The sequence below is a fragment of the Lepidothrix coronata genome, unplaced genomic scaffold, assembly GCF_001604755.1.
Source record: "Lepidothrix coronata isolate B3197 unplaced genomic scaffold, Lepidothrix_coronata-1.0 Scaffold75, whole genome shotgun sequence".
Lineage (NCBI taxonomy): Eukaryota > Metazoa > Chordata > Aves > Passeriformes > Pipridae > Lepidothrix > Lepidothrix coronata.
Genome location: NW_016690255.1, coordinates 4,684,179 through 4,703,507, shown reverse-complemented (window position 1 = coordinate 4,703,507; position 19,329 = coordinate 4,684,179). Strand labels below are relative to the sequence as shown.

Genomic DNA, 19,329 nt, shown 5'->3' with positions numbered 1-19,329 from the left:
ATGACTGTAGCTTTTGTAGACATTGCCACACCCCACAAGAGACAGGCTCTGCTACAAAGAACTGAAGTAAAACAACATCACTGCCACTGCATAACACAATAACACTAGATATTGTAAAATCCCTTTGCCAATCCATACTTACCTTTTTCTAAACACCAGCTGTTCTCCACTGTGTATGTACAAAAGTTAGATTTTTTTAATTTCTTTATTCATGTTTCATTAACAAGGATCCTTATAGCTTTTGGATATTGTCAGCAGCATTGGGTACCAGAAGATATCTGAGTAAATCCTAGGGCAGGATACATGTTGCTGAGAGCAGATGTTTACTTCTTCCAGTTACTGATACTAATGACTGGTGAAAAACAGGCATTCATAACTAGACCAGTTGATTTTTTTCCTGGAAGAATTTTGGTACAATCACACTAAGGACATCCTGGTGTATTTCTTAGATGTATACAGCTAAGTTTAAGATTAAACCTGCTCTTATTAAGGAAGACTGTTTAGAATATGAATCTACACCATTGATAGTTTTGCATCCTTCTCTGTGAGGAAATACTTTTCTAATCAAATTGTAGTTTTCATGTATTCCCTACTAGTCTAAAACTCCTGTAATCCAGTCAAATGAAGAGTGTTCTCTTTTTTTATTACAAGAATGAAATATGATTATTTAAAAGTGCATGTCAGCCCTCATGATAAACATTCACATAAAAACACATTTTTATTATTTCAGTTAATAAAGTTCTAATTTAGTCTTATTTAATCATTATAGAAACATAGAAGTATCTTAAAATTAAGTAAAATAATATTTCTTCATAATTTTCCTAGTCTATGAAAATTAGAAGTTATATAATTTGTCCAGCTACCTATATTGTGCTGTATGACTTTGTCTATTAAAACAGAATTTTCTTATTCTTTTTTACTTAGAATGACTGTGCTGTTGACATTAGTATATCAGAAAGAGATATCTTGTCTGCAGTCTCAGGATGTATTTCCATGTATTTAATTACGTATCACTGTAATCTCAATCACTCAATTTCAACAGATATCACTGATTAATGAGAATAAAGTAGCTTTCCCTTCTCCACTACATACTTTTGTACATTCTGACTGAAAATATACTGTTTGCTAAAGGCTTGGTGGTTTGGGGTTTTTTTGAGGGATGAGTGGTTTCTTTTTTAATTCAACAAATATTGGCCTTTTGTCTTTGACATTTTTAAGGTTATCATTTCTTTAGTTAATAGTTTGCTTTTATGGGAAAACGTGGAGTCTTTAAGATATTTGTGTGCTTGGTTGTCTTCTCTTTAACCTCGCTGCTCGTCTGGTCATATCAGTTATCAATTGTTATCACTATAGAATATAGTTTCTGAGACATTTTTCATCATCCTAACATCACATTACATTTGCATTATGGCAATGGGGTTTGTTTCATAACATATATATTGTACTTTAAATACAAAACCAGAGTGAAAATAAAAAAATATTAAACACGCTTTAGTAATAAATACTAATTGTATCCAGTATTGTGACCAGTATCCAGACAAGCTTTCTTTTATGGCATATCTGTTTTAGAGAGCTGTGGATACTACAGATGTGATTCAATGCAAGAAGTAAGCACTTGCATAATGTGAGGATCACATGTATTCCCATTCAGAGAAGCCTTTTGCTGCCACACAGAGTTTGTAAAAGTTCAGTGCCTTTCTGAGTATGATGTGCTGCAGCTCATTTTTCATATTTAAATCTAGACTGTTTACAGCTGTATTATAGCATCAGCATAATCTCTGACTTTAGGATGCTCATTTGGGATTTATCCTACTGTAACTTGATGGAGAATGTAGGTCCTTGTAGGTCAACAGATGTATGTTTCACCTCTGCTGCTCCTTTGAGTGAATACCGGAATGTTTTGCAGATGCTGGCAGATTAATTTGCAAGCACATCTCAGATCCCTCTGATGTATTCAGTAGCAGAACTGCAGAAAACCATTTTTAATCTGTTTTATAGACTTGGAATTATAGTTGAGTAACCAGACTACAGCTTTAGAAGTCTTTGGGTCTTTTGCTACTGTTCTTAATGATTAAACTTGGAATTGAAAAGGAATAGTTAGCTGAATATTGGTGCAAGCTGACAAACTAAGACTATAGATATGGGGTAAATGTTTGTAATATTAACTTGATGCTTTCTTTCAGTAATTGCTTGTGAGCTAAGATGATTTTTTGCCTCTAAAATAATTTTCTTTATGAGACTGTCCTCAGATATCTCTCTAGTTTTAGGGTAATTTTTGATTCTAATGTAGTGTTTATTTGAAAAGAAACTGTAATTTTTTTGCTGGTTTAAAGGTAAACCAGCAGGGGAAATGAACCCAACTCAAAAGAGAGATTATAAGTCAGAATAACAATTTAATAAAATAATGCAATAGGTATGATTATACAGACAAACAATTGGTTTTAACCCACAAAACCCAAATGTATAACCCAGCACCCTGGGGCATGAACAGAGTGGTGTTCTTTGGGCCCCCTGAGTCCAAAGTAAAAAGGAGAGGGGAAAACCTGTTGGTGAGAGTGCTGTTGCAGTCTGGTCAAGAGTGGTGATTGCAGTCCGGTCGAGAGTGATGGTCTGCAGTCTGGTTGAGAGGGGTGGTCTGCAGTCTTCCTCTGGATCCCATGAGTGGTTAAAAAAGGTCCCAAGACCCCAAGATTATATATCCTCCAATTCAGGCAGGAATGCCCAGTACCTCCCTCAGGGTGAGGAGTTCCACAGTGGATGTGAGGACAGGAGCATCCTCCTACCTCGAAGGCCTCTTAACACCCAGTTTATAGCCTGAGGAGTCAGGCTGCTCTGGGCAGAGGGTGTAAATGGTCTATTGATAACAGTTTCTGGGAAATGGCATGGAAGGCTGTAGAATACACAGTTTCGGGTTACACCCATACAGTGATGAACTGGGCCCAGCTGTTCTAACTAGGACAAATTTCATTAAAGAAAATTAATGCAGAAGGAAGGTGTAAAAAAATAATGTACATTTTGCTTAAGAAGCAAAACAAAAGAGAACAATCTTCAGGCTGCATCTCAATACAAAGTATTATCAGCTTATATAAAAAGTTTATAAGCAATGTCATTTAAGCAATTGCCATATTTCCTACACAAATTTATACAGAGCTTGGAGTAACAATTATTTAGTTAATCCCAATGCTATGCAAAAAAACCCCCAAAACACCAAACCCAAAAAAACTTACCTACAGTTTTCTGAACAAGATGCTTTCACTTGTAAATAACCTGTGAATATTATATTGAGTTCTTATGTCTGGGTACTGTGGCACGTAGTATTTACCATGATCTTAGATAAAATATTAAAAAGACAAAACAAAGCATTCACACTGGTGAAATAAAGGTGAGAATTTGGTCCTCAAAGAAGTCATAGAAAGCTTGGCATTATTTCAGAGAATTATTTCATTCACAAGGTAAACTATCTTTACCGCTAAAGTCATTGGGGAATATTCATTAGTGAGACACTGCAAATAGTGTTTTGAGAAAACTAAAAAATGAGCCAGCAACTGTGCTCTGTCAGTTGAAACTGCTGGTTGTATACAAATGGCAAAGTTCATTTTGTACTTACTAAAAGTTGTAAGTGAAACAGTTTTGTGTCAACTTCACTGGATAATAAAATTTCCAAACAACTTTACCTGCATAGGAGCTGGATTTTGAAGCTAAGACAAGCTATACCCTGAGGATAGAAGCAGCCAATATGCATATTGATCCTCGCTTCCTGAGTCTGGGACCCTTCAGTGACATGACAACAGTGAAGATAATTGTAGAAGATGTTGATGAGCCACCTGTATTTACTTCACGTTTGTACTCCATGGTGGTGTCTGAAGCAGCAAAGGTTGGCACTATCATTGGAACTGTAGCAGCCCATGATCCAGATGCCTCAAATAGTCCTGTCAGGTAATTGTAAGATGTCTTATTTATTTAGCCTTTGTATTGAAGTTGTTCATTTTGTGGTGGGGGGGTCTTTGGTTACGCTGAATCAATTAGTAAGCTTTGTTCCCTTGGAGAGGGAGATTGAGGTTTTCTATGAGTTTGCATGGTTTGGACTTTTATATCCTGAACTACAGAACCTTTGAAAAAAATATGTATTTAAATCTCCGTGAAACAAAGAAGAGAAGATATAGTTTCAGGATTCCAAGGGAAAAAACCTTCAAAATACTGCTCATATTTATTTTTCCCTAAGGTTAGGAAGAGCCTATTATTATCTTTAAGAAGTAATGTTCTCTTAAATCAACCAAGATCAAAAATTATGATTCACATGTATGTGTATGTGTGTGTGTATGTGTGTGTGAATAATGATTGTGTGTGCACTAGAAATAAGAACGTAATACGACATAGACTCCCACGTGGTAAACTGGAGCTGAGGTCCCACAGAAGGAAACATTAGTAAAAACTCTTTACATTAGAGAAGTGGATAGGACAAGATGCATGTTGTGCTAGTCAGGATGGCTAAAGACAATAATATTTTGGATTTGTTAATTTTGCTGGAGCCAAATACCTTCCATTTGAATGGGAAGAGATATAATCTTTAGAGATGCATGAACTGTCAGGGCCCTCTTTCTTTGTCTTCAGTGTGTGAAGAACCTGCAAGTTTTCCACAATATAATGTCCAGGATCATGTTTTCTTGTATCTAAGGTCAAAGGTCAAGGATAAAGACTCATCACCTAAGTTAAACCACTAATGAGCTACTTGTTATTTTTCTTATGCAGAGTAATAATATTAATTCTCAAAGGAACATGCAAAGGGTCTCAAGAGTAGTGGTTATGACTCAGGAATTTTGTTAATTTAAACATCTGCAGGAGGAGGAGAAATGTATTCACAATTAGAAGTTAGTACTTAGTTTCATTTGTTATTGTTGTTCGCTTAGGGCATGCATAGGAGAGGCCTTCACAGGTACAGTACTTGTTTGGGTGTCACCTGTTTTGGTTAAGTTTTTACTTTCATGCATTGAAAATGAACTTGGGACTTTAGCTCTCTAATTTCTACAGCAGCAATTTTAATTTGCAAAAATAAAGCGTATGTTTCACTCCTAGAGATGATGCACATGTTCTCTCTATTTCATTATATACTTGCAACATATTGAAAATAGCTGATTCCTATAATGTATAAACAAGTCCTAGATGGATGCTTGGCATGTTTTTACTTGTGAAATTTATCTTTGCTGAGCTCTTCCTTTGCTGTGACACTGTTTTCTGGCACTGATGTTATCATCTGGTGTATAGTATGATTTAGCAGAGTCATTTAGAATAGGATTAAACATAGTTCCATTAATGCAGGCCGTGCTCAGAATACTTTTGACTCCTGTGTAAACATAAAAATGAGTTTATTTGTCTTGGTCTGGTTAATTTTTACAATTCCAGCATAAAAAATTGTTACATCATCAGTGTAACTAACATCCTGAAGATTTCTACTTCAAAGTTTTTTGGCATTTGAAGGGGAAGGAAAAGAAAAGTAGTGAGGATTTATCTATATGGTTGTGAACCTGCTACATACATTGTTGAAGGTTCTGAAAGACCACATAATTTAAAGCTGTTCTGCATCTGCTATGATACATCAGAGCCAGATTCACCTAAAATTGGAATGTGTTAAGGAGGATTAATGCATAAAACTTTTCAGGATCTGTTTAAGAAGTTTAAATTATAATCTATAAATAACTATTCCAACTTCCACATGTTTGACTATATTCATACTGATTAAAAATTAGATTTGTTATAATTCAGAAAATGTTGAAATTACAAAATCAGATACAAAACCTCGACAATACTGGGGGTTGAGAAACATAATACATGTTTTGGAAATAAGAGGTTATCTCATATGGACCAGAGAACTATTGATGTTTGAACTAGCTTAAATAAAGGATTTAAAACTCCTGAAGCTCAAAGATTTTCAAGTATTAATGGCTGCAAGGAATTAAAGGATTAAAAGTATTTAAAATATTTTTTTTAGAATTTGAGTATGGATACAATACTTGTAAATAAGTTAAGGAAAACCACTTGCTTCTGATGCATAAAATTATTTTTCTTCTTGTTTCATAAGAATCTGTCATCCAGTTTATGTAACTTGTTTGCTTTCCCTCTCCCTCCCTCCTTTTTATTGCTTTCTTCCTTTATTTTCTATTTTTGTCTTTCTCACCTCTCCATCTCCTCATTCTCCTTCTCCTTCCCTTTCTTTACTATTTTTTAAAGAAAAGTCTTTGACTCTTCAAGTTGCATAGTGATAGTGTCAATAATTGTAAAATCTAAGGGCTGGCAGGAGACTGAGTCCCAGCTATGGGGCTGCCAAGAGTGACTACATAGCAAAGGTGACAGGCACAGTCTCATGGGGAAACTTGCCAGCCACAAAACAGCTGTAGAGCACTGCTGACCAAATAAACAACAGTGCTGGCATGAAATTAAGTGAAAACGACCTGCAGTTAATATAAAATGAAAGAAGAAAAAAAAAGTGAAAGAGGGAAAGCCATGATCCACAAAACCTGCTGTTATGATTTCTCTCTTTATTCTCTCTTTTACTGAGACATAATACAGTAAAACAATTCTAATTGTGTAACAAGTCTCTGCTCTTAGATTATGCAGCCAAGAGGAATAGATTAAAAAGACAGTAGCACAACAAAGAAAAAGCTGGTATATTACAACACAGAACAAAACAAATAGTTTCATGAGATCATTATATCTAGGAAGTCCCATTTTTTATCTGTCGTCCATAATTCTTCCTTGCCACGTCATTCAAATGATTTGGTTACTGTTATATCAATAATTTAATATGTCATCAGTCTGACAGTAATTGTAATGATCACACTTGATCTGATTCAGACATTTTAACTCATCTCGAGTGTAGGGAAGTGCTCTGGAGTACATACTTAACCTAAATGAGAGTGCAAGAATCTGACCAAATATTAAATCGAATGTTGAGAGTATTCCAGTTGTAAATCTAAATCTGCCTAATAACTGTCCCTTTCTCTCAAAAAGTTTGTAAGTAAATCACCCACAGGCATTTTTTGACCTTTTCTCTTATGCTATTTTCTGTTTGCTAAGGATCTCATTTCCCCTTCCTAAAACAAATTGGGAAGTAAAGATATGTTGAACCAAAGAGTTAAGGACATGAGCCTGTGTTTGTCTAATGACAGTAAAGCATCGGGAGCTGACAGTGATGACATGTAATCCCTTGACCCTGTTCTGCATCATCTTTCTTTTTTCCCCTCTGCCCGTTCAGCTCTGGGTGACTCAGGGGCTCTTCTGCTGGTGACAGAAAGCTCTGTGCTCAGACTACCAGTTCCCATGGGATCAGTGTTCAGCTGGTACAGCCTTGTAGCAAACTTCCAACTCACTTTCTCCTAATCTGGCTTTCAGGAGGATTCTATTTCATTAATTCCTGAGTTTGCCTTACAGTAGAGGAAGAAAGAAAAGACAGAGGAATACATCTCACCTCACTTAATAGGACACCGTGGGAGTGGAGCCTGCCACTGTCAGCACAGGTCACTGTGGAACTCTCACTTTTGCATATGGCTTTGCTTCCCTCAGTGCCCCAGAGAAACTGGAGTGAACAATGTCAAACTAGGGAAACAGGAGAAACACTTTCCCTCAAATAAAAAATCAGTGAAATATTTTTACAAGCTCTAATTGAACATAAATAAAAGGTTTTCTTTCATCCTTTACCTAGGTATTCGATAGATCGAAACACAGACCTGGAGAGGTATTTCAATATTGATGCCAACAGTGGAGTCATTACGACTGCTAAATCTTTGGACAGGGAAACTAATGCTATTCATAACATCACAGTTTTGGCCATGGAAAGTCGTAAGTATCAATTGAAAGATTTTATTGACTGTTTATGTGTAAAACTTTAGGCTTGGTTGTGATGAGCTGCATTGAGAGAAATTCTGACAGTTTCAAACCATGGCAGACAAAAATAGCTAATTACTCAATGCAAAAGGAACCTATATGGTAAAAATTGAAAAATACAACACTTTAGGTATTTGCTCATTCTTTTGCTTCACACCTTGTGTATTCTTTTGACTTCTGAAAAACAAGTACAAAAGAAGATGAAATATGTTAAGTCAGCAGTCTCAGACCAAGTGTCATTACAGGAAAGGTGATATGGAATATAGAGGAGAGCGGTTACCCAATCTTAGTGAGGGCACTCAGAGCTGATTGCTGTTGGTCAACCACAGCATTCTTAGAAGGTATGAAGGAAAGGGGATGTGAATGCATATGTGGTTTAATTTTCCTGACTCTAAAGTACCACTGCAGAGGTTATTTTGGACTCGGTATTTTTTCTGGTGTAAGATGAAGTGTTAGAGAATATAGCCCTTCAAATGCGTACAAGAATTCTGCTAATGCAAGTTTAAATCTAAACTTGTTCAGCTTTGAATACATTCAGTGGAGAATGATATATTTTTCCCTTTATATTCGAAGAATTTATTTCTTCAAATTTCATCCTTATTAGTACTCTGTTGGGCTGTGATAATAAGTTCTCTGACCTGCTATTTTAAAAATCTTCTCTTCTTGCTTTCAGTGAGCTTAATTTAAGCTTAACTTGAAAGCTTACATTATCATTTAGTGTCTGTATGAATTTCTCTTGTACTATCAGTAGAATTTGGGTCGAGGAGTCCATAATGGAAAACAAAAATATTTCTGAGTAGTAACAAAACTGATGAGTTAGACAAGGGACATACCTGACACAAGCAAGAGTCTAGGAGCAAAAGCAAAACCTTACACTGCTTTAATTTATGTTCATGTCCTGCTTGGTTTTCAATAAGCTTAGATCAGCAGAGGAAGACGTTGATATCAAAATTGCTTACTCTATTGTATTTCACATGTGAAATAAAAAAGAAAAACAAACGACAAAAATACTGTGATTTACATTTGGATGCATTGCTTTAAACACTTAAAATATTTACTAAAATGTGGTTGCAATACCCTATAAAAAGATAGATACATAGTAGAAGTTTTGTACAGATTTTAATTTGCCCTGCTCTAACACTATCATTACCACTTCTGGTACAAGAGAAGCAAAATAAGTATTGCACTCCCTGATGCCCTTTATGCTTAGCTCAAAACACATATACTGTTTAAATTTTGACTTTAGTCCCTGAATGTATTCATATTTTAGCTAGAGATGTGCATCAGTTTATGAATTATTCATATTTAAGGTGTTAAACTTGTTAATGACAGTAGTGAAATACTTTATTGTTTGTGCACTTTAAATGTTTTGGGATTTGCTTGGCAATGAAGCCTGCTCTTTTTTTCTGTTACACATAGTTGATAAAATTCTTGTTTAAACTTCATAATAGCCTGATCCATCTGAATTGCAGCAAAATAAAAATATTTAACCCATAATAATCATGCTATTCCCAGTATAAATAGTGATGTTCTGGCTGGCTGTATGCCTTGGCGACGCTTTTACATAATTTTGCTGTTATCCGTCCATACGATGTGATTCAATGCTGTGATTAGTGAGTTAGATTTTCAGTTTATCCCTGAGAGTAAAACCTTAGTTTAATTGCAGTTGTAGGAACACATAAACATTGTTTCCACTAGGTCCAGAAGACCAAGCCAAGAGCTTCCTTTGTCTTTGATGGGGGGATTATAATTGATTTGACATGTATATACAAACGAAGAATGCAAATGAAAAGGATACTTACCCAAAGAATAACTTGCAAGGAGCTCTTCTTGATTGTTTTGTTGGATGTTTTTCCTATAGAGAATCCAGCACAGATTGGGAGAGGTTATGTAGCCATTACTATCCTTGACATCAATGACAATGCCCCCGAATTTGCCATGGACTATGAGACAACTGTCTGTGAAAATGCTCAGCCTGGTCAGGTATGGCTTGATAGGTTTAATGTTTATTTTTACAGATAGGCAGCCAATTGTTGTGAAAGTCTACCAGCTTTAAGATAAAGAAAAATCAGCTTTCAACAGTAAAAATGAGACTGATGTACACAGTACAAGCAAATAGCAAGAAAGATGCAGGTGTAAAAATTACTAGTTGAAGGCACTTTTAAAATCTCTGTCTTTTTTACGAGTATAACTGACAGATTTTGCTGAAGTCACCTAATTTTGTATAACATTAAAAACACATACTTCCTCCTAATTTTGCTGTGAAAAGCAGAGAGAATAACAGAGGTTATTTTGAGACTAAAGGCCTACCCTCAAAAATGAGTACACACTTTTATTCCCCTTAGGAAGTAAGGACCTTAAGGACGCAGTTTCGCAAGGGGGATGTATTCCTAGTGTTTTTAGTTACCCAAATATAATCCAAATAGTCTTAAACTCAACTAAAGCTATATGTTGTTATTTTTGCTTGGTGTCTCTCATATTTGGTCTTTCCCCTCTACTTTGTAAGACCTCACAAAATATATATATTTTCTCATTATCTCTCTCTCATTCTTCCAGAAAACTAGTAGATGTTGTGCCTGCACAGATCCCACATATTCCCTGGAAGACTTTGCACTTTTGTGCCTTCTTCCAATGTATTGGCCTTCCTGTGTCAGGTGTTGTTCATTGTACATTTCAAGATCACATTATAATTTAAATTCTTAATGGAAAACACTATAATTACTAGATTGTGTTCATGAGAAACACAGGGTATGTGTGCTCTTATACTTGTTTGTTTTCCCTGTGCTCTGGTCAGAACTGTTAGATTGGAGTATTCATTTTTTATGGATTTTAAGCAATGGTGAAACTTGTTTTAGAAATTTTGTAAGAATTTTAAAAAATGAAATTGAAAAAATAATAATGATAATAAAAATGAAATTCCAGAAAATATGAATATACCTGTTATGTGCCTTTTTGTTTTTCATTATATTAAAAAATATATATATTAATTTAAATGCTCAAAAGCATAATGGTTTCCTTGCAAAAGTTTACAACATTGATTGCAGCCACAGATAACTACATTAAGAACCATCCAGAAGATACACTCCTTTCACTTCTATGTAGCTCTGGTGAATGACAGGACCTAACTTTCCCCCAGGCCCTGTGGATCATTACTTTGGCCAATAAATTTGGTACAGATAAAGTAAAGAGTCAGGTCACACTTTAATTATAATAGTGTTTATACATGCTTAGGAGATTAGAAAACCAAAATGGAAGATGATTAGGACTCAGGGGAGTATTGATAGGTAATAGAGGGGTTATTCAGTGTATATGTACAGTGAAACCCTGATGTATTTCAAAACAGGTGATCCAGAAAATTAGTGCAATCGATAAAGATGACCCACCAAATGGCCATCAGTTCTACTTCAGTTTAACGGCAGAGGCAGCAAATAACCACAATTTTACACTGCAGGACAACAAAGGTAAGAAAATTTCATTTTGGTAAATATTCAACAGTAACACCTTTCATTTTCAATGCAGCATGCTCATTATGACCTACATAAACTTCTGTTCTAGTAAGGACATAAATTAAACTACAGTCAGCCTGGAAAATAATTTTATCTGTAGACTATTTGTCAAGGGAATTAAGCTGTGTTTTGAATCATTTAAAGCCTTGAGCCAAACAGAGTGGCTTCAAATCTTTAAATCTTTCTTTCTTTTTTTTTTTCATCAGTCACTCTTCGCATTTTTTTCCCTGTATTTATAGGTCTTTATCTAAATTAGATTTTACCTTGGGGCAGTGACTGAAAAATGTCCAGGAATTCATGTTTTATTAATATAACTCAGGGCATAAAACAGGAGTGCACAGTCAATGGAGAGGTTTTGTGATTTTGTTTAGGGTTGGTTTTTTTTAGAAAAACACATCTTTTCAGTAAGTATACCCCCTTTTGAAGAATGCTTTTGGTAATGAATGCTGCCTGCAATATTTGCACAGACTTCTTATGACTGTTTCCTCAAAGACTCCCATTGACATCACATTTCAGTTAGTTAAAATATCTGAGAACGCATTTCTAATTAGTGCCCTCATTAGTTGCACTGCATAGTACAGCAGCTGGGCATATATCAGTAAGTTTAGCTATTAGCTGAAGCAAATAGAACTAAATAGACACGATATTGCTCTTGCACTGCTCTTTTATGGATCAGTACTAAACCAGAGCTACAAAGTCATCCTATTAGTAAAACAAGAAAAACAGACATGTGGTGGAGTAAAGGACACTGTAGAGCCAGACTGAATAATATTCACAAAGTATAACATGTGAACTAATAAAGTTCTCTCATGCAGGTCTTCATTGCCTCACCTTACAATGTAGTTTCTGAAATGCTTAATTTTCTTCATATAAGCTGCTTGCAGTTAGAAACTGAACACTCTAACAGTAATAATGATCAAAATAATAAAATTGCACTAGAATAAGACTATTCAGAAATCTGACATTACAAGTACTGTAAAGTACTTAATGAAAGTTCTCTTACAGAGAATTTTTAATTTGAAAAAGTAATAATAGATTTGGGCAATGCCAGTAAAATCAGTGGAGTTGCAAGACAGAACAGCAGTTGCCTCTTTTGATGTTAGATATAGTTAATATAGTTAGATATTATTAAATGATAATACTTAATTCTATGCATATCTCATGATGCTATAGGAAGAGGTGATTGCGTATTTTTCCATAAATAGATAGGTAAGCAGATAGGTAGACAGACCAAACGAACGAACTTTTTGGTACATCCTAGGAGATATAACTCCATACCTTGCAGGAGCTGTCAGTACATATTGAACACAGTGAGTTTTGCACGTATCTTCTAAATATATGGACTTTTTAATCACACAGCTCAGAGCAGCATCAAACTGTACATTTTAGGCTGATTGTGTTAGTCATCTTGATTCTTAGAAGAAACTGAAATCAACTGCATATCTTTTTTGCATTCAAAAAATATTTTACTGATCTTCAGAACCTGTTCTATTAGTATTTTCATCGCTTTCATTAATATATATATATCTTTAAATAATTAATATAGATGTGTGTAAATTAACCTGAAATATGTATGTAGATATTAAATCTGATCACTGAAGGATAATTTTTTTCTTTTTTATGATGATTTCATCTTCAGCTGTCTAACAAGAGTGGGAAACTGTGAGCTTAACTAAAACCAGATTGGCCTCTGTTATTTTGAAACAGTCTTTCATGGAAAATAGAAATCTTTTTGGTTAGTCGAGTATCATTTCTCAGCTGATCCTACCTCTACACCTTCAAAAAATATATGACCATGAAAGACAAACTTGCTGAAATAATATAAATATGTTAATAAAGTTTTTATGTGAAAGACTATAGTATTTATAGGCTTGTGTTTTAGAAAAGTCACATATTTTACAATTTGTCTTTTTATTCCTTTATCTAGATAACACTGCAACAGTATTAACCAAAAGAAATGGGTTTCGAAGACAGGAACAGTCTGTTTTCTACTTGCCAATATTCATAGTGGACAGTGGATCACCTTCACTTAGTAGCACTAATACCCTCACCATCAGGGTCTGTGATTGTGATGCAGATGGTATTGCTCAGACGTGCAATGCAGAAGCATATATCTTGCCTGCAGGACTGAGCACTGGAGCCCTGATAGCAATACTGGCTTGTGTCTTGACACTGCTAGGTATGTCTTCTTCCTGTTACCCTTATTTTCCATTCAATCCATAGTAGCAAAATATATGTGCATATAAGCTTCAACATGTCCCTTCACCTTGATTTCTGTAAACAAGCACAGATAACATTCTAGGAAGAACAGCATTTTGTACCATGACCCACAAAAAATCCTTTATATTGGGACTTTCAGTTTCAGAGACTTTGTTTCAATGCCAAGCCTCTAGACATATATAAGAAATAATAGTAAAAGATAGCACTTGTATCAAATGCAATATTTAAGAGATACTCAATGCAGTGTATGGAAGCACTTGGTTTAGCATATTTACCCTATAACCAGTATTAGTGTGTGTCCCTTTTGCATAGGCATAACTGTTTTTAAACATTTATTGATTTGCATGGAACAAAAGACATGCAACAGATATAATTTACTGATGAGAAACATAATTAATTGACTTCTACAGAATGATCTTTTGTTACTTCCGTAAATGCTAGCACTGTTGAATTTTATGTTGAGCAGTGGAACTGCAACTACATAAAAGACAGTGGAAAGTAGTGGAACAGTGTCAACATCCTAGTTTAGTTAGCATTACTCATTTACTGCCTAGTCATTAAACGGAATGACTAGAGAGAATGGGAATGGGAGAGTAAAGGGTTGAATCAAGGAGTAAAGATGAAGGATCAGGTGAGCAAAAGTGCAGTTTTGCTTACTGTCTGAAAATTCATGTGTTAACGATACCGATCCAACGCACAAGATTTTTTTTTTTAAATGTTGTTATCATTAAGAGATTTTTCTATTCTCTGGCTGTACATATCAGCCTAAGGAAAGGGAGAAGAGCACAGTCTCCTTATGTTGATATAATCCCAGTGGTGCTTTATCTGTCACTGTTATCCAATTATCCAAGTAATTTGGATAGGTCAAATCAAGAAACTTTTTTCCATACTTCTGTTCATGGCAGTATTTCCACCATGTGTAGATATCTCTTCCTTCACACTCTGATTCACATCACTGTAAACCACTAGAAGGAAATGTTCCCTCTGCTAAAAATATTTCTATAGGACTCCAAAAATAAAAACCTGTTGCATATTTTTTTACAGAGTAAGAAAAATCACCACCTCTGCAATGAACCCAACCAACTTACTCAGTAGCTATATATAGGAGGTGGCATTTCTAAAGTTTTCGATCTGTGTGGCAAAAAAACGCTAACTCCATAAGACTGTTAAATCTCACTCAACACATGGTTAGCCTTAGGTTTAAGGAGAAATGGAAAGGATTGATTGCCAAAAGTTTTACTGAACATTTTTAAATGCCATTTTTCTAGTAGTATTTCTAGGCAATTTATGTACACATGTGAACTTTATTTGGACATGAAGCTAAATGGTAGAGTTCAAAAAGATATGAAAATATCTCTCCTATCAACTGGCATTAGCATCAGTGGAAAAACACCTATTTTAAACTTTAGTCCAACTTTTTTCCAAAGTTTGGTAACAATAGCAATTCATTTGATCCCAAAATGAAATGTCACCATATCTTATATGTAAGAAGGGACTTTCTGAAGGTTACATAAGAAACTACTGTAGATACTACACAGCCTGTCTTGGTTGTAAGCTTTCCTTAAATAGAAGGAATATGACTTAAAGAAGACCATTGAATGGAGACACAGCATGTTACCAGTGGATAACTTGCTGGTTCTACTCACTACAGCAGGGTTCAAATACAACCAGTAAATCAAGAAATGGGAGCTTTTGTTCCAGTCATTTTTAGGGTGTGCTGAACAAGTGTTTGAAGAAGAACTGAGAGTAAGTTCTCTGAACACAGTATTTGAATAATGGGCTGCGCTATCATCACTTCCAACCTAAACTGTTCCTTTTGGGTACAGTTCAAAGATGCAGGCACAGTTTAGGCTGCATTTATATGATAACCCTGCCTTTTAGTCCTGCATTTTGGTACTGTATCCTGCTACTGTTTTGTTCCTAGCCACGTGCCAGTGCCTAAGCATCACTGCTGCCCAGTGAAACTGCAGTTAAGTGTTGCTGCTTGTCTGGTCCCAGAGCCTTTCTTCTTCTATCGTTTGTTCCTAGAAGATGTTTTCTGGAACCAACTGCATGTTAGTACTGCTAGGAATTTACTTTTTCCCTTTTGCTCTTCACATTCATTCCTGAGAAAAATCCTGAAGATCCACCAGCACAGCATAAAAAACAGGCTTCAGCTGTTGCCAGGTGGTTCCAGGACTGGGACCAAGGGATGCATGTATTTTGTAAGAGTTTATCAGTGAGAAGTGGATATAGGCTACTGGATCAATATCTTTTTCTGACTCAAGATTAACACGCAGTGCAAATCCAGTCACATTCATCAATGTCATCTTAATGTGAGTGCCAGTTGTAAAGCAGAGGAGGCATGATATTTGCATAAAATGAACGAGTGCATGCACTCTGCCACCAGTATCTTGAATTCTCAACTATCTCTTATTTTCTTAAAGTTAGTATGATATACTTTGATAAGTGATGTTTTCTTGCCCCATACATGAGTTTGTCTAATAAATAACCGTTTGTCTTGACCAAGGCTCAGATTCTCTCAGTGGGATTTCTTAGAGTTACTCTTTTTACTTAAGCCACCATTATAGTTGCATATAACATGGTATAGACTACTTTTTCAAACTAGGATAATTTTGAAAAGTTATAAACATTTTACCAAAATCTTTTTCTATCCTCATGCTGACTGATAGACATTTAATTGTAAATTTTATTTCGCAAGAAAGTTTCAGTACTTTTGTAATTATTCAAAACAGCTTTGCAATTATGCAGTAAGGCTATGTGTTACAGAAAAAAAAACTAAAAAAAAAAATTAAACCCAAATCCTAAAAAAAATATGCTTGCAATTTGTTCTGTAAAAAACATATGAAAAGGTAGTTTGATTAATTCTGGACTGTACACAATTTTTAGAGAAGTAAGTAGGAATTTTTTGACTGCTCTGGAAATTACATGGTAATTTAATTCAAGATAATTTGTTTTTCGGTTAGCGTCTTCCGGACACAGTAAATGCTTTTGAAACAAGTGTTTGTAATAAAAATGCTTACATAAAATCACACACAAAAAAAAGAATACTCACCTGTAGATAACCTAATTGTATTTGAGAGGTTAAATATTTGTTTTGCATGGAAGCAGTGGAAAGCTAGATTGGCATAATAGTTTGTCATGATTTTTTCTTTCATATTTCTGAAGATAATGTATTGGTACCATCCATTTACTTATAAAGACTGAAGAAAGCCTCCTGTTGGTGTGGTACTAGAGTTTATAATTAAATTATACGTTGATTTGACTTCAAAATACAGCTTTAAATAATTTTTTTTTAGTTGAAGACAACAAATTTTTTATTATTATCACAACAACTACAAGAGCTGAATTAAATCAGCACACATAACTGTGTGATTTGTAAACAAGAAGAAACAGTACTAGTCATAAGTGTCTTATTCTCTAAATAGGTAAAATCTGTACAAAATGTGACTATGTAGTATGTGTGGGTTTTGGTCATGCAGTTGTAAAAGTGATAAATGTATAACTCAGGATAAATGTATAATTGGGGGTACCCAAAGCACCATATTCAGAAGGTGGTTGAGTATGCGATGCAGAAGCTGTTTTCTGAAAGTTATGAAGCTGATTAGGGTCACTGAGTGTGGGCATTTAAAGGTCACAGTCACTTTGTAAATATCAGTCCAAACTGATTAAACAACAGTTACGGATGAAGCTTGTTAACTGGGAATTAAATTCAGGTTTCCTGAGTCTTGGCCTCAGTAATCCTCAAATCTCATCTGACTGTAGTGGCAACTGCAAGGTATAACTAAATAGTTTATTAGTGTGCTGCTTAGATGGCTGAGGATCTCCAATCATGAGCTTTATGAATCGTGGCACACCTAAGGCATAAACCAATGTGCACATCTATTTGCAGCTGATGTGTCTTACTGCTATAGTAAATGCCAGACTTGAGGGTGTAGTGTATACAAAGCATAGTAACACTTGTGATTTAGCTCTATTCCTTACTGTATAGCTCTGCATGTCGTCTTCTCCCTCAGGTTGTCTCACGACTTTTATGGCTTCCTTACAATTATGTTGCAGTTGCCTTGAGTACAAGAGGAAAGATTAGCACTAAAATAGAGAAATATGTTCAGGTGACCTAAACCTGACTTTTTACCAGATCATGCCAAAATGGAAATTCAGTGATAGTTCCATAAAGCACACTGCAAAATGGCAAAGCAAAAACCCACTCTTGTATTCAAAGGTGTTTGTTAAAGACTGATTTAAGTGAACTGAAACTACCAGTATTAGAGTTAAGTTTATACTGACATAAGGATAAAACTGTGTAATGCCACAGCTAATATAAAGACAAATTACTTTTTTTTCTTGGCTATCGTACATGTTAAACAAAATCAATATTTCTAACAATTCAGGTAAATCAGAAGAAATAAAAGGTTGGTTGAGATCTATCTTTGCTAATTCTGGTTATTAAGTCTTTAGTTGTTTCTAATATCGATTGCTGTTTATTTGTTGTATCACATATGAAATCAGTATTGTTATTTCATCTCTTTAGCATGAGTTTGGTGTACCAGTATGGAGCCAAATTAGTGCCCTCAGTGTGCCTAAAGCTTTTCCACTGAATTATTTTTTCTCTAAAAATCATGAAATTAGGTTTCTAGAAGTTCAGCCAGTCACTAATTACTGACCTAATCTCTGCTTTTGTCATACATGTAGGTAAAAACCCCTACTGTGACTTAATGAGAGATGAATAAACTTTGAAATCATTTGCATTTGATTTAGATATTAGTGAAAATTGTTTAGGGCTTGTTTTCATCTCTGCAGCTCCTGCAATGCAGCTAAAGCTTTGTTCATTTAGAGGTTAAACTTTATTGTTCATAGCTGTTGGAAAGGCTAGAAATTAATGATCTTGTATAGTCATCTAAATGCTAAAACATTTAACCTTTAGAAAGACTCCATATTTTTCTTGGCTTCAAGCAAGTGTGAGAGGTAGAAAGAATACTATATAAAAAATTCATTGAATCTTGATTTTTATTGTACATTTAGGCAGACTTTCCTACTAAGTTTCATATTTTACACTTATTAGCAGGTCTTTAAGTTTCAGCATAAAGTATGTTAAGAGGGACAATGGAGTGAAAATGTATTTACACTTGAGTAAAATAAATGATTAGCTGCTTAATTATATGGCAGTATAATTTTGCCAATAAATGTTAAAAATAATAATATGTTATGTCAGTAGAAATCTTGGTTTAAATATATATTTGTATTGTGAGGAAGCTAATTTATCTTGCACTTTAAAATATATCTTTTACAATAAGGAAAAGCATTAAGAGTGGAGTGCAGTTGTCTCTGATAACACTTTTATGTTCTCTGCTGTATATTTTACAGTTTAATTTGTATTATACAAATATCGGAATGTTTTGAAATTTCATAAAAGCCACTTTAAAGGTCAATATCTTATATTATTAAACTGCTTATGTAAATATTGTTCAAAGCAAAATGCCCCAAACTACTGACTTCTGAATTAAATACGTAAAGCATGAATCAGGTAGATGCCAGCGGCAAAAAAAGTGAAAGATGCTGATTATGCAGTAATATAGTCACAACAAATCTCTTAGTAGATGGATCATTAGGTGTGCACCTGGTAGCTACTCAGAAAACAATAGATTGCTGTCAATATATTTGTCAAAAAGTTTAGGGAAAAAACCCACCCTGTTCAATTCTATTTTTAGGCGTGTTGCTCTAAAGG

The 19,329-nt window shown here is 34.8% G+C and overlaps 1 protein-coding gene across 1 annotated transcript in view; it reads left to right on the top strand.

The window, feature by feature from the left end:
* LOC108499581 (cadherin-7) overlaps positions 1-19,329 on the top strand; it is an 88,226-nt gene that overhangs the window by 62,251 nt on the left and 6,646 nt on the right. The window contains exons 7-11 of the mRNA XM_017819587.1: positions 3,683-3,936; positions 7,697-7,833; positions 9,740-9,861; positions 11,222-11,339; positions 13,312-13,563. Coding sequence (XP_017675076.1) covers positions 3,683-3,936; positions 7,697-7,833; positions 9,740-9,861; positions 11,222-11,339; positions 13,312-13,563 — 883 coding nt within the window. The remainder of the gene's footprint in view (positions 1-3,682; positions 3,937-7,696; positions 7,834-9,739; positions 9,862-11,221; positions 11,340-13,311; positions 13,564-19,329) is intronic.